A 13,911-nucleotide genomic window follows, 5' to 3' on the forward strand; every position below is an offset into this window, starting at 1 on the left:
TCTCAGTGCACCTACCAAAGTCTCACAATGTGCCCTGTCCTGCACACCGTATTAGAACAGGGCCAGCTGCATTCTAAATTTGAATTAAAATACTCCAGTCAAAAATGTGATTCCCAGAAGACATTTTGTTTCTTTTTGCTTAGGAGAAACATGCAGACCAAACCAGTTTTGATATTTATAAACACTGCACATTTACAAGCAATAAGCAATTTTTTCTTTTGAATTTTAATATTATATTTAATTGCCTCTGTCAAAAGTCAGACTTTCATTTCAATCCTTTACAAATTTAAAGGCAATCTGCCATAGAAAAACATTTTCACTTCCTGGAGACCACCTGCAACAACCAACACTGATGTGAAACCTCTGATAACAGCTAGGTTGGCTTGATAATGCTGAACACTAACTGGGTTGAGAGCTATATATTTCACTTTAAAAAAGTAGAGATCATTTTTATTTATTTTTGACTGAACAGGCCAAATTGCAGATGGTAATTATTTTTTTTTGCTCGTCAACTTGGTAAGGCATTTAATAACAATGTTAATAACATACATAATGCTGACTCGCTTTATGTAACTCATTAAAAAGAATATTTCAAATAAGAAATGACTAAAGTGCATGTGCAAGTTTCCTGCTCCTTCTAAGCATGCTAAGGCCCAGCCTTTGCATGTTTGTTTTTCCAAAAGATGAGCTTTTTAAGTTTCCAAACACATTAGTGCTGCTAGCTTAAGAAACCAGAAGGAAAGACTTAGTTTATTGGCAGTGCTTCAAACTATCAGTGCCCTATTAAAAAAACAACTACTACTTCACCAGCAAGAGCTTGAAGTGAGCAGAAAACGTGTTTTGAATTTGCCATGTGCTTCCTGAAAGGTCCAGCATTGGGAATACTTATAAACAGGGTTACACAGAAGGCAGAAACAAGCTGACAGTTCCCTTGCAGCTATATTGTTCAAACCATTAGTTAAAAGGTCCAGGTTGCAAGGGGGAATTCTGCCTCTGGCGTCATGCTCCTTCTTAGCAGTTCTTGCTACGTCTCAGACCAAGTAATCTTCGGGTGCAAGAGGAGGACAGTCATGGACCTGATGGATTTTTATTTGTTTATTTCAAAGATATTCAGCAATTTTGCCTCCTGACAGCCATTTAAAAAAAAATGGGAGGGGGGATTTCTTATAATGCCTATGTATTGCAAACCAAATTATATGGTTACTATAGTGATGGGGCATTTTAAAGAAAATGTTATAGAAGGGTACATATTTTCTCATTTGATGTCTTCACATCTGAACAACATTTGGGTGGTCAAAATATGATGTTAAAGAGCCTGAAAAAGTCACTCAGCTTAACAGTAATTCCTAAGCAGAAACCTTTCTGTTGGTTTGATCAGACGGAGGCAATCTGTAGGATTCCAACAGAAACTTATGAGTACTCCAAAGCAGGTGAGACAGTCAAGAATTTTTTCAAGAGAATGAAGTTTTTCTACAATGATGTTGCAAGAAAGATACTAGAGGAAGCAGGTAACAGCATTTATATGGAAAGGAAGCAGCATTTATACGGAAAATCTAGACAGACTAAAGCAAGGTGACTGAAAGAAAAGAGAATGTCTCAGGAGCCTTCAAACACTATTAAAGTCTTGAATCCATCCTGTTGTCCTGCATTTTTCCTCTGCATTCCTGGCAGCAAGAACTTTTCTTCCATAGCTGAATTCTGTAGCTACTCCCATCATCATAGGATAAAAGGCATCTGAATTGGTCTGGTTAAGTTAAAAGAACATTATCTTTTGAGACAAACAGATATCCCATCAACAGTGCAGCAAAGCATGATGTGTTCAAGAAACAGTAAAAACTTATCAGTGCTAAATGCAGAGTTTTAAGGATGAGAAAACAGATGGAAATAAAAGCTTGAATAATTATCAAAGGAGAAGTAAGGTGAAAATGTATACCAGTTTGAAAAGGAACTGAGCTATCTCCCTCTCCATGTTGCCAACTGACCTAATTATGTATTAAATGAGCAGGATTCAGTCAGGTTTTCTTTCTTTCCATTATGTAAGAATACATTTACCTCACACATTGCTCAAAATTAGTAGAATATCTGTTGTAAAAAGCTTACATAACATTATGAATGCTTCTAGTTTAAGCTACAGTCCTTACGTAGGCTTCCCATTCAATCTGAATTTTGAAGCATGTCCCTGGAAAGACCTTGAACAAATTACATAGGATGAGAGAATTAAGATTTCAATATTTAAAATTCGTGTTGATTTTAAAGGTGGAAACAAAGTTTTCAGACGCCTCCTTCACCTTCGTGGAGTGACTACAAGCAGAATGAAAAAAAACCCTACAAACCTTAAACACATCCATAAGCAAAGCCATTCAAATGCTCCACACTTCACAACTGTGTTTACAGGGAATGCCCATAAGGTCTCTGACAGATACAGACAATACAGACGTGGACTAAGTGGCAAGTACAGAAGCCATGCTAATGTTGGCTTAATTATGAAAGAAATAATTATGTCTTGCCAGGGAAAGCTACCAAAATTCAGAACAACCAGAACAGTGTGAACTCCACAAAGAAAAGCAGAAATGAAGGTAATGCAGTGGATACAGGATAACTCCATCACCACTGCCTATGGTGCTAATACTGCAGTCGAAGGATAAACCTCTTCCGCTCTGCCCCTCTCCTCAGCAGTACTTCTGGACTCCTAACACACCTTAGTTCCACAAGTCTTCTTCCCCTTTTTACAGCTACTGTCTGTCTTCACAGATGTGGTGGCTTCAAGTGACATGCACAGGTCATCAGCCCAACGTGCAATATTTATCAAAAGTATCTCAGCAGCTGTTGTGGGTGTAGATTTATTTATTTTTTGCATACTAGCAGAGACCTTAGCTTTGCACAAAAAATATGTCAATCAGAAGGTAACAAAAATACATACGCATAAATCTATTCTAAGTAAATAGAAATGTAGATCACAATCCTTTGCCCATTGCTAGTAGCCTTGTTCTGTGTTTAAAGGAAAGGTATGCTTATAGTTGATTATAAAATGATAGCCATAACTCATCCTGTATTTCACTTTTCATTTCTTCAGCAAAAAAGACTAGATAAAGACTATCAAGAGAGACAGAGAAAGCTGAACGTGAAATATTCTGAATGTCAACTATGACAGCTAGATTAGATTTTACTGAGTATGACTGAATAAACATTACGAAGAAAATCCAGGAAATCATTAATGGGATTTAATTGGTGCAGGCAATGGAACAACACAGCGCAGAGTTAATACTGGCTGAATGCAATAAATTGAGCCCAGCTCAAATGCACAACAGGTTGAAGATTATATACATATTTATATTTTAAGAATGTACAAAATAATATTTTAATTCCAGGGCTTACCCATGCAGAAAATGACCTGATTTTCACGAATGCTGACCAGATATTTCCTAACATATGCAATGAACAGCAAAATTTAAAAGTACAAGTTTTGAAAGGATGGAATACAGGCTCTTGAGTGACTTATAATACTTGGCAAAATTTATTAATAAATTTTCACTAAAATGTAGCATACACAAGTGCAATAACTATATTTGTATTTTTACCTTCCAGGAGCAGAAAATTAAGATAGCATGGGATACGTGCAAAGAAAGTTAGTCAAATTTTGCTCATTTACTTTCCTGTAAAACTAACATGAAATAACTGTTGGCAACAGTTTCGAATGATTGAGAGAAATTCAAATAAATTGCATCTCAAGAGCAACTCAAAACAGTCTGTGACATGCTTCATTGAAATGGATTGGCTTTATAATGATTAATGTTATTTCAGTGTAATGGGGCAGTTAAACCTTCCATTTACGTTTGCATTCCATTCCCCAAGCACACACCATACTGTGCAATAATTAAATATTATCGTCAACATAATACTAGTCTCACCTGAAAGTCACGGTTCCACACAGCAGTCACAATTGTTACTACTAACCACAGATCAAAAGCCTTTTGACATACGCTCATATTTTTGAGACAAGCAGAATTTCTTCAGCTGCTCTCATTATACAGATGCCTAACACATAGCTGACACTTCCCACATTGAAAATGTAGGAGAGAATATGAATAAAATACCAACAGTGAGCTCCTATATTCCCTCCATTATGCTGTCTGCAGAAGAGGAATAAACACAAACAAATTGGACAGAAAATGCTCTCAGAAAGGTGGAAGGAGAGAGCTAACACACGTTTTCTCCTTTGAGGCTCCAGGACTCTTCCAATGGCAGTAAATTCATGCCACATTCTGAAGAGCTCTCCAGGGCTTCCAGGCACATGCTTATGCGAGAGAAACTATAAACTGATATACTACTGTAGTCTTCATTCCAAGACAGGTGTCCATGAAAAACTAGTATCTAAAACTAACTTCATATTAAAACAATATCCCGCTGAAACTTAGATTTGAAGGGAAAATCTAGGTAACTACAGGTCCTGTCCTTCCTCTGTGTTAAATTGCTGTTGCATATGCTCTACTCAGTCATGTCCTAGACATTGAAGTCAGATTAGTACTCAGAGACAACCACAGTCACTAAGCCTAATTAATCTGCATATTTTCTATTTATACAGAATTTATCTAATTGGTAGTGCTTTATTCATTTTATAAACAATAATTGTAAAAATATTTCTCATAAATTTTCTTACAACAACATGTTGTACAACTTAGAACACAGATGGTTTGATTGCACTCTGTGCAACAGACAGTTACCGGACAGTGTCTTTGGATTCAAAATGAAGACAAAGTTTATTCAACAACTCTCCTATTCAAAGAAAGAGGCAGACAGGCTGCAATAGCGCTCCTTAGAGAAGAGCCTACAATGCTCTAAGGCTTCCAAGGATACTTGCTTTTTTTTTCTCCCACCATTAACAATGAACATTTCAAGCCAGAAAAGCTCTTGTTGTGGAGCCCTCCGCTTTTAGATTAGATGCTACAAATAGTAACTTAAAAACAAAACAAACTTTAACTCCTGCAATCACATACTCAGCTGCCCTCTGCCACAGTGTACTTTCATTTTAAAACGAAAGTTTCTACCAACAAACATGCAGTTCCCCTTATACTATGTAGTATACATATGAATGTGCAGTTCTCCCATCCTATATGGTATAAAACTTTTCAAAAGATATACTCTGAAGCCCTGTAAAAACAAGCAAGCCCACATACCAACAACATACGAAATTACATTCCTAGTGTCTTAGGATATACTGACCTCTACAGCTAGCAAATTAAACGATTTATTACTAAATTTGAATTGGGTTTCCTCATATCTTCTTTTCAGAAAGTCATCTTTGATAAAGTTTAAAATTTTTGCATACTTTTTCTTTCGATTTGATTTATTTCATTATCAACTCCTTAATCCTTTAAGTTTCGATACTCCAAATCTGAGCATTAAAATTAAGGCTCCTGTTTCTAAATTAAAGGATGATTTATTCATTTTCTCCAAGAATGAACCATGTTTATGTAACCAAACTGAGCTACCTTGAACAAATTACATTGTCCTCTTGTTCAGCCCCTTAACTGCATTACCTTAGCTATTAAAATATGAGTTTTATACTCCAGCAGAGTAATATACAAAGCTAGAGTTAATTTTCTTGCTCAAAATTGTATTTGGTCTATATTGTTTGCAAGGAGTAGAGATGTAAAATAGTATCAGTCCCAGCATCATCCCTAAGGCTGCTGTTTGTTAACTGAACAGCTGATTATTGCCCTTTGAGCCTGACAGTTCAGGAACTGCCAATTTCCTTGGCGTCATCAGATGTATCCCATCCAGCCCCATGGACTGGTATATGTGTACTTGACCAGTTATCTTCTACGATGAGTACTACTCACCTTCCCCCAAATTCTACCACCAGGCATAGAGACCATGCCACTAAAGCCTAAGGCAAAGACGCTGAGTACCTCAGCCCTTCCTGTTTCCTTCAGCCAAGAGTATGTTACCCTCTCATGAATGATGAGCTTTATAGTGATACTCCTCCCTTTCATCTGTAGTACATTTCTGCCTCAGGAAATGTGATGTCACAGAAATTTCATTCATTTTACTTTCATATTCGAACTAGCTGCAGGGCTTCTCCAGCTGTAGTACAACAGTTTTCTGCTGGTGAACCATGCCACCAATACAAGTAGTTATTTTATTAATGGTGTGTAATGGCTAGGAGATGTACTGAAATGCACATTAATGCTCATAATTAATAATTAATAGTGATAAAACAGAACTTCTGGTGTCACAGGGCAACATTTCAGAAGTTCTGGTAACCTGTGCTTAGCCTCTAATACATGTCAAAGTGGCAATCAGTGTTATACACCTTCCATCAAAAAGGCTGTGGAAAAAAAAGCAGTACTTCTTAGCAAGGTGTAGCCACTGGAGAGGTGGCAGAAATTCCCATAAAACCCTTCTAGCAGGAGGGTCCCATAAATTCACAGTGTACTGGGTCTGGCTGGGATGTTAACTTTCCCTACAGCAGCCCATACAATGCTGTGCTCTGCACTCGTAGCTAGAACAGCAGTGGTATCACACCAGTGTTGTGTCTGCTGCTGAGCAGTGCTGGCACAGCATCAGGACTCTCTCTAACCCCCCTAGGGGTGGGCAAAAATGTGAGAAAAGAAACATCACCAGGGCAGCTGACCTAAACCAACCAAAGGGATATTCCATACCATATGATGTCACACTCAGCAATAAAAGGTGGAAAAAGGAGGAAGAAGGGAGGGGTGGGCTCTCGTTGTGAAAACGTCTGTCCTCCTCCCTAACACCGGCTACGTGCCCTGCTTCAAGGACGTGGTCAAGCATCGCTCATTTGTGGGAAGTAGAGAGTAATTTCTTTCCTCTGCACTTCCACACAGCCTTTGTTTTGTTTAGTTTTCCCTTTCCCCCCTCCCTTTTCCCCTTTCCTTTTTTTCCCCCTTTAGTTAAACTGTTAATTGTTTAGTTAAATTGTTTAGTTAATAATAATCTTTCCTTAATAATTATTTCTTTTTTTTTTCCTTTAATTAAATCATCCTTTTCTCAACCTGTGAGTTGTTCTTTCCTTTACTTCTTCCCCTCCTCATCTAAGGAGGGGGAGTGAGAGAGTGGTTGTGGTGTTCAGCTGCCTAGCACGGTAAAACCACCACACACAGGTAGAAAGGAACTACAGGTAAAGCAAATATGGGTGGGGAGAATACCACAACTTTTAAGATGCTGGCATGGAAGTCTGGACTGCAACAGCCCATGCTGCTACTCTGCAAAGATGCAGTAATTTCTGCTTGCAGCAACTTCTGGCAGTAGCTTGAGAGAAACACAAAAGCCAGATACTATGTCCTTCATCCATTATGTGAAGCATGGCTCCAACCAGTAGCTCCCAGCAGCCATGGCTCCCATCTGCTCTGGTATGTCTGCTCTGCTCCACAGCCATGTCCTCAGCGTTCCTCTTCCACCTCTCTTGGACACCTTATTCTAGCTGCACTTTGTTCCCAGGGGCTCCTCAGAAATTTGCCACCTTCTTCTCCTTCCCTCCCCAGAAACCCTCTCATTAGTCTGAGAAATATCAGAGGGAGGAAGAGAAGAAGCCATTAAGTCTTGTTCAATGCAACAAATCTCTCGATAAATGCTGGTTTAGGAAGTAACTTCTTTAGGAAGTAACCTAGTAAACACCACTGTTTATTACACATGCTCAGAATATTCTCAGTCTTCCTTTAGTCACAGGGCCTTCCTCACCATTAGAAATTGGCAGATATGAAAGGGCTGTAATTATTGCAATGAGCCTTCCTAGTTCAGTTCCTAATAGCAAGTGCAAGCAAATACATAACATACATCTATTAGAGCTCGAGTGTGGGACAGAAAGGATAGTTTCATGATAGTACATATTCAAAACATGAAATTTAGAGTTATTACTTGCCTTTGAAATTATAGCAAATACCATCAATCCAAGAACTCAAAGGCTACAGCATATTAAAAAAAAAAAGACACTAAAAAATCACACTTAAACTAAGCCTAACTGAAAAGCTGAGTGAAAAATGATACAATAAAATACAGCTTAAGGAAGCCTTACGCTGTTAGCGAAGTCCATCTTTGATCTTTGTATCACCCCACACAAATCTTGTGACTAAAAATAGGTTCATCTCACTCTAATCGATCAAGTATAACTTATCGCCATATTTACAGGAGAAGTAGGGAGACCTGAATGCCTACATTGATTAATCCCATCCAGTTAACACCTTCTTTCCCAACAGCTGCTAGTGTAATTTGGTCATCGTGATAAGTAATATGATAGAGAAAAGTATTTCCATCTGTCTCAAGATGTACAATATTTAAAAATGTAAAATTTAAAAACTTGTACTGTAGGATACTAATAGCACAGTAAAGCAGATTAAGAATTACCTTACCAATGGATCTCAAAATAAAGTAACCAAAGGAAAAATGTTTGGTGACTGGAAAGGCTTCTGATTGGATATATACGAAGTGTCAAACGTATTTACTCACAAGTAAATACAAACTCACTTTGCAGACAGTCCAAGTTAAATACGACTGCCAAATGAGGTCAGCAAAAAAGTCACAGTGGTCCACATGGTGTATGATGGTAAAAAGGTACACCTCAAAAGGTAACAAAAAAAAAAAAAAAAAGAAAGCTACCCAAAGTTTTATTTCACACTTTCCAATTTTGAAAGCAGGTTTTTTCACAAATCTGAGGGAAGCCTAAACCTGAACGGAATGGAGACACATCTTCATAAGCAATGCCAGATATGAAAAATAAATAATGCCCTCATTATGGATACAAAATCTCAAGTCAGAATCATCTGGAGAACAAAGCATTAAAGGAAAGAATACACAAGTCTCCACGGTCTTGAGAAAAACTTAGAATACAACCTAATGTTTCAACGTTCCAGGAAACATGTTTGTAAATGAATCTCTTCTGCTAATGCAAAATGCTCGTCTGTTGATGCCCAGAAACAATTCTGATAGTCTCCAATTATGACTTATCTTGGGAAACTGATGCTGACAGGAATCAAAGAAGCTTTGGACAGTAAACTAAATATTGTGGTAAAATATTTCTGGAAAAAAAAACTAAGAGCCTTATTTTGAAGAGATTTTTTGCCCTGTGCAAAAAAATATTTTGGATTTAATATTTAAGCAATGTCCAAACATATTTTGTTGTATGAAGTATAAATACTTGTAATTTATCAACCCAGAATACTGCTTAGTAAGCAGTTTCAGAACACACCAGGAAAAGCCTACCAAAAGCCAATGGGAGATGAGGTCAAAATTAAAATAAAACTGGAAATGTAGAACAATAGTTTTGTTTTTTTTTTTGGGGGGGTGGGGACATAAAACAAAACAGAAAAAGTAAAATGAAAGAAATCAACAAAGTAAGTGGTGAATTGCTCCTGGTCATGATAACTCTTTTCAAGAATAAACATTCTAGTTAATAGCTTTTAGATTCAGCATAGATGCAACTGTGTAAAATTTAATATCCTGAGATATCAATTTGGTCAGTTGAAATTAAAGGCTTTTTTTTTTGAATGAAAAAACTATCTACTGATGTATCAGCAAGATTTTTTTTTCCCCCTGAACATTTCAACTTATTGGCTACCACATGCATTTTTGCTTATTTCCTAGGAATATTATAGAGTGGGGATCATTTACTATTTTTTCACTTGGATATTTTGAAGAATGCTTCTCCAGACTCTTCAATTTACAAAGGCAATGAAAAAGCAAAAAAAAAACCAAAACAATCCTTCCTACCTAAAATTTAGCCCACTCCCTTTCTGCTTTCTAATATGCCTTTCAGAAATACCTTGAGAAAAAAAGAAGGCTTTACCAGGTGCAGGAACATTTAACACAGCTTTTGCAGGACCAAAGGACTGGGAAAGAAGAAAATCTCAACACTTCAGTAATCTTGAATATACAAGTATAGGGACATGCAAATATAGTGAATTTTTTTATGCAAAAGCTTACAGAGAATGTCTGTCTAAGGCAACATAGCTGAACAGAAGCGAGAATTTATCTGACAACTGAAATGAAAATATGGAGAGATTAAAAAAAATATTAAACCACGCCTATGAGAGTACCTCTAAATACCACAAACCAGGCTAAAAATGTTTTTTTTCCCCCCCCCCAGGTAATTCTGATAAAAATAGTACCGTATTGAAAGCCATTGAAAATATCCAACTTGTAAATGATATGAAAAATAGATATGTTATCTGATGTTAAAATCTAAAGTGTGTTCAAATAATGGATTAATGTTATCAGTTGCTTAAATAATAATGAGACTGGCTTATATTTTTGTGTTTGAAACCTGCAGAACTATTTGCACAAGTATGAGTTATTTCCTTCTAGGTGCATTCAAAATAGTAATGCTGAGACTGACAAGAATAGCAAGAAAAATAACGCAGGCTATTTTCTATGATTATACGATGAGCTCCACACTATTTCACACCTTCCTTAAAGGTTTTTCTTCAGTTACAACTATACAAGAGTTGTTGCTCTCTCAAGAAAAAGCATCATGCCTCAGCTGAAAATTTTGACTTTTTAAAGGCATAGACCCAAAAGGAAGAAAAACCAGCTTACATAAATCAAGTTTAGTTTTTCACAATACTTAGCACCAACATAACTTTAGAGGGCTGACTTCTTATATTTTACTGCTTGGTGACAATGGTATCTAAGGAAAACTGTTAACCTCAAGGTTGCATGTCCTCTTATTATTTTTTTTAGAATCATAGAATGGCTTGGGTTGGAAAGGACCTTAAAGATCATCTAGTTCCAACCCCCTGCCATGGGCAGGGACACCACCCACCAAACCAGTTTGCCCAAAGCCCCATCCAAACTGGCCTTGGACACTTCCAGGGATGGGGCATCCACAGCTTCTCTGGGCAACCTATGCCAGTGCCTCACCACCCCGAGTAAAGAATTTCTTCCTTATATCCAATCTAAATCTACCCTCTTTTGGCTTAAAACCATTATTCCTTGTCCTATCACTACATGCCCTTGCAAAAGATCCCTCCCCAGCTTTCTTGTAGGCCCTTTTTGGTATCGGAAGGCCACTGTAAGGCCTCCCTGGAGCCTTTTCTTCTCCAGACAGAACAACTTTAACTCTGTCAGCCTCTTTTCACAGAAGAGGTGCTCCAGCCCTCCACTAACATGCTCATGGCCTTCCTCTGGACTCACTCTAATAGGTCCATTTTCTTCTTATACTGGGGACCCCAGAGCTCAATGCAGGATTCCAGGTCTTGCAAGAGCAGAGTAGATGGGGAGAATCACCTCCCTCAACCTGCTGACCACGATTTTTTTTTTATGCAGGCCAGGATACAGTTGGCTTTCTGGGCTGCAGGCACAGTTCATGCTGAGTCTCTCATCAACCAATACTCCCAAGACCTTCTCCTCTGGGCTCCTCTCAATGACGACTTCTCCCAGTCTGTATTTCTACTTGGGACTGCCCTGACCCATCTTCTCAACACTGCTTTTGCTTCAAGCCTTTTCTCCTTTCCCTGACTCTCAGTTACAAATATGTTTATATTATCCTAAATATGGTGCACTGTCAGTTATACAAACGTCTACTTACAGGAATCATCCAGTTGGCCAGGTCACCGTACTTAGACACCTGCATAGCTCCAAGCATCGTCAAATCAACATGGCCTCTGGCAAGAGAAGGAAAGCGTGTTATTAGCATATCACATTCAAGTAACAGCCCGCAACACTTTACATTTTTTTTCCACATTCTCCTTGCAACACTTTTAAAATGGTATACCACAGACTTAGCAACCATTTTGTCACTCATAGGTTTTTGTTTTCTTCTAGATACATCACTGCTGCAAATTTTCCTGCCTGCTTACTGAGCCTCAGAAATGTTATTGTTTCTGTCTGGTTTTGGTTAATTGCATGCACAGACAATCAGCTCTGAACTCATACTTTTAAGTACACTCCTTCACATATTTACATGCACTCATTATCTTTTCAGAGCCATTAGGATTTAGTGTTTGTTTGCATCCAGCCTCCTTCCCGAAAAACAAACAAAAAACAGGTGCAGATGGTGAATTTCCATTAGGGAGGAGGAATGAGGATCATAGTCGCAAGCTGAACAAAGAGAATACACAGTGTGCAAGCACAGATTAGATACTTGGAAATGACCAAAAAGTAGTTGTTAAAACCTAGTTATAAATGTGTTTAAATATGGCCAGGGGTGGTAGATACAAACATCACTATGGTATCTGTTAGTTAGTGTTTTTCGATTTCCAATAGCTAGACCTAATACTCTAGAAACCGTCACTGATTAAGTCCATGATCATTTTGCAGGCTGTTAAATGTTAACCACATTTCAAAGAATTACTAATGAGTTCAGCCACTGACTAAGTTTATTCTTTTCATGTTTCAAACGATCAGGGTTTGTGTTGTTACATACCCTCTTATCATTGCAAACGATTCATCGCTAGAGAAATAAGAAGAACCAGGAAGAACAGTGACTGTCTCCTTACCTGTAAAAGAAATAAGATATTGTCTGTACATATTTTGTCTCTTTGACAAAAGAAGCTACAGCTATTAACCAAGAATACCAAGTTGGATTCTGTACAACTATGGACCCAATTACACTTAAGAATGTAAACCTAATCAATCACAAAGGACAAGGAAGCAGTTTGTGACAGTTTTTAATAACAGGGTTGGCCACTGTTTGACCACCAGCAGTCTCAAGCAAAGCAGCACTGAGACAAGAGGTTAAGAAATTTCTGTGGACTTCAGCTTTCTGCACTATCCACAGAAAAAGCAAGAGGTAACTCTCTTCCAAAACCAAAAAAGAGCATCTTCAGGAGATAAAGAGGTTGCAAAGAAGAATGAGTAGACCAGGCTCAACACAGTCTACACTGATAATGACGTAGAACACAGAAAAACAAATGATCTTGCTTTAAATAATCTTGCTTTTAGTGCAAAAAAGGGCTTCTGTGTGTTTCACTGTTCTTGGGCTAAGCAATTGAGCATACTTGGAAACATTTTATTTTGACTCTGTCCAGAGCCCTCTCTTTCCTCTCCTGCCAGTACTTTGAATCAGTCTGAGGATCAACCATGTATTTAGGGTGCCCATGGAAAGTCAAAAGAAACACAGCTGTGGATAGAATTATCCACCAAGCATGAGAAATTTTAGAGAAAAAACAGACTTTAGCACCAGACGACATTAGAAGATAAAGTCAGATAACAGCAGCAGGGAAGAGAAATCATTAAACAGTTTCCAGAAAACAGGGAAAAAGAAGACAAAAAGGAAACAAAAAGGATGGGAAAGGGGAAGGAAACACTGTAGGAAAGTTGAAACCGAGATCTAAGTTACCTGTTATAATTAACTGAGTTCAATCGGTGTATAATATACACCAAGATATTGTGAGGAAATAAAATTTTGATAGAAAAAATAGAATTAAGGTTATACAAGCAAGCTTGCAGTCTGATCACAAGAATTCATCATGCAAACACCCAGAGCAGCTGTGAGACTGCCTGAAATGTCCTGCCCTACCAGGCACTCAAGGAATGGGAGAGATGATGCAGCCTGTAAGCTGCATGGAGTGAGAACCTCAGAAAAAAGAGACGAGCTAGGACAGTGCTGAGAAGAAAAAGGCTGAGGGCCAAAGAACAATGTAACAAGAACACCATACTACCCAGTGTTGTGGTTTAGGCCGGCTGGCAGCCAAACACCACACAGCCGTTCGCTCACCCTCCGCCCTCCCTCTCCGGGATAGCCTGCTCGATAGCAGGACAGAGCGAGAAGCTGAAAAGTCCTTGGCTTGGTGTAAGCACTGCTCTACAACAATTAAAACATCAGCATGTTATCAGCACTCTTCTCATTCTAATCCAAAACATAGCACCCTGCCAGCTACCAGGAGGAAAATTAACTCTGTCCTACCTGAAACCAGGACACCCAGTTCTTGAAAATGCTTTCAAGAAGTCAGTGTT

The 13,911-nt window shown here is 38.2% G+C and overlaps 1 protein-coding gene across 2 annotated transcripts in view; it reads right to left on the reverse strand.

Moving 5' to 3' along the window:
- OXCT1 (3-oxoacid CoA-transferase 1) overlaps window positions 1-13,911 on the reverse strand; it is an 89,252-nt gene that overhangs the window by 20,717 nt on the left and 54,624 nt on the right. For both annotated transcript variants that reach the window (XM_050716286.1, XM_050716287.1), the window contains exons 12-13: window positions 12,380-12,452; window positions 11,543-11,618 (exon numbers count right to left, since the gene is read on the reverse strand). In XM_050716286.1, coding sequence (XP_050572243.1) covers window positions 11,543-11,618; window positions 12,380-12,452 — 149 coding nt within the window. The remainder of the gene's footprint in view (window positions 1-11,542; window positions 11,619-12,379; window positions 12,453-13,911) is intronic.

This window comes from Cygnus atratus, chromosome Z, assembly GCF_013377495.2.
Source record: "Cygnus atratus isolate AKBS03 ecotype Queensland, Australia chromosome Z, CAtr_DNAZoo_HiC_assembly, whole genome shotgun sequence".
Classification (NCBI taxonomy): Eukaryota; Metazoa; Chordata; class Aves; order Anseriformes; family Anatidae; genus Cygnus; species Cygnus atratus.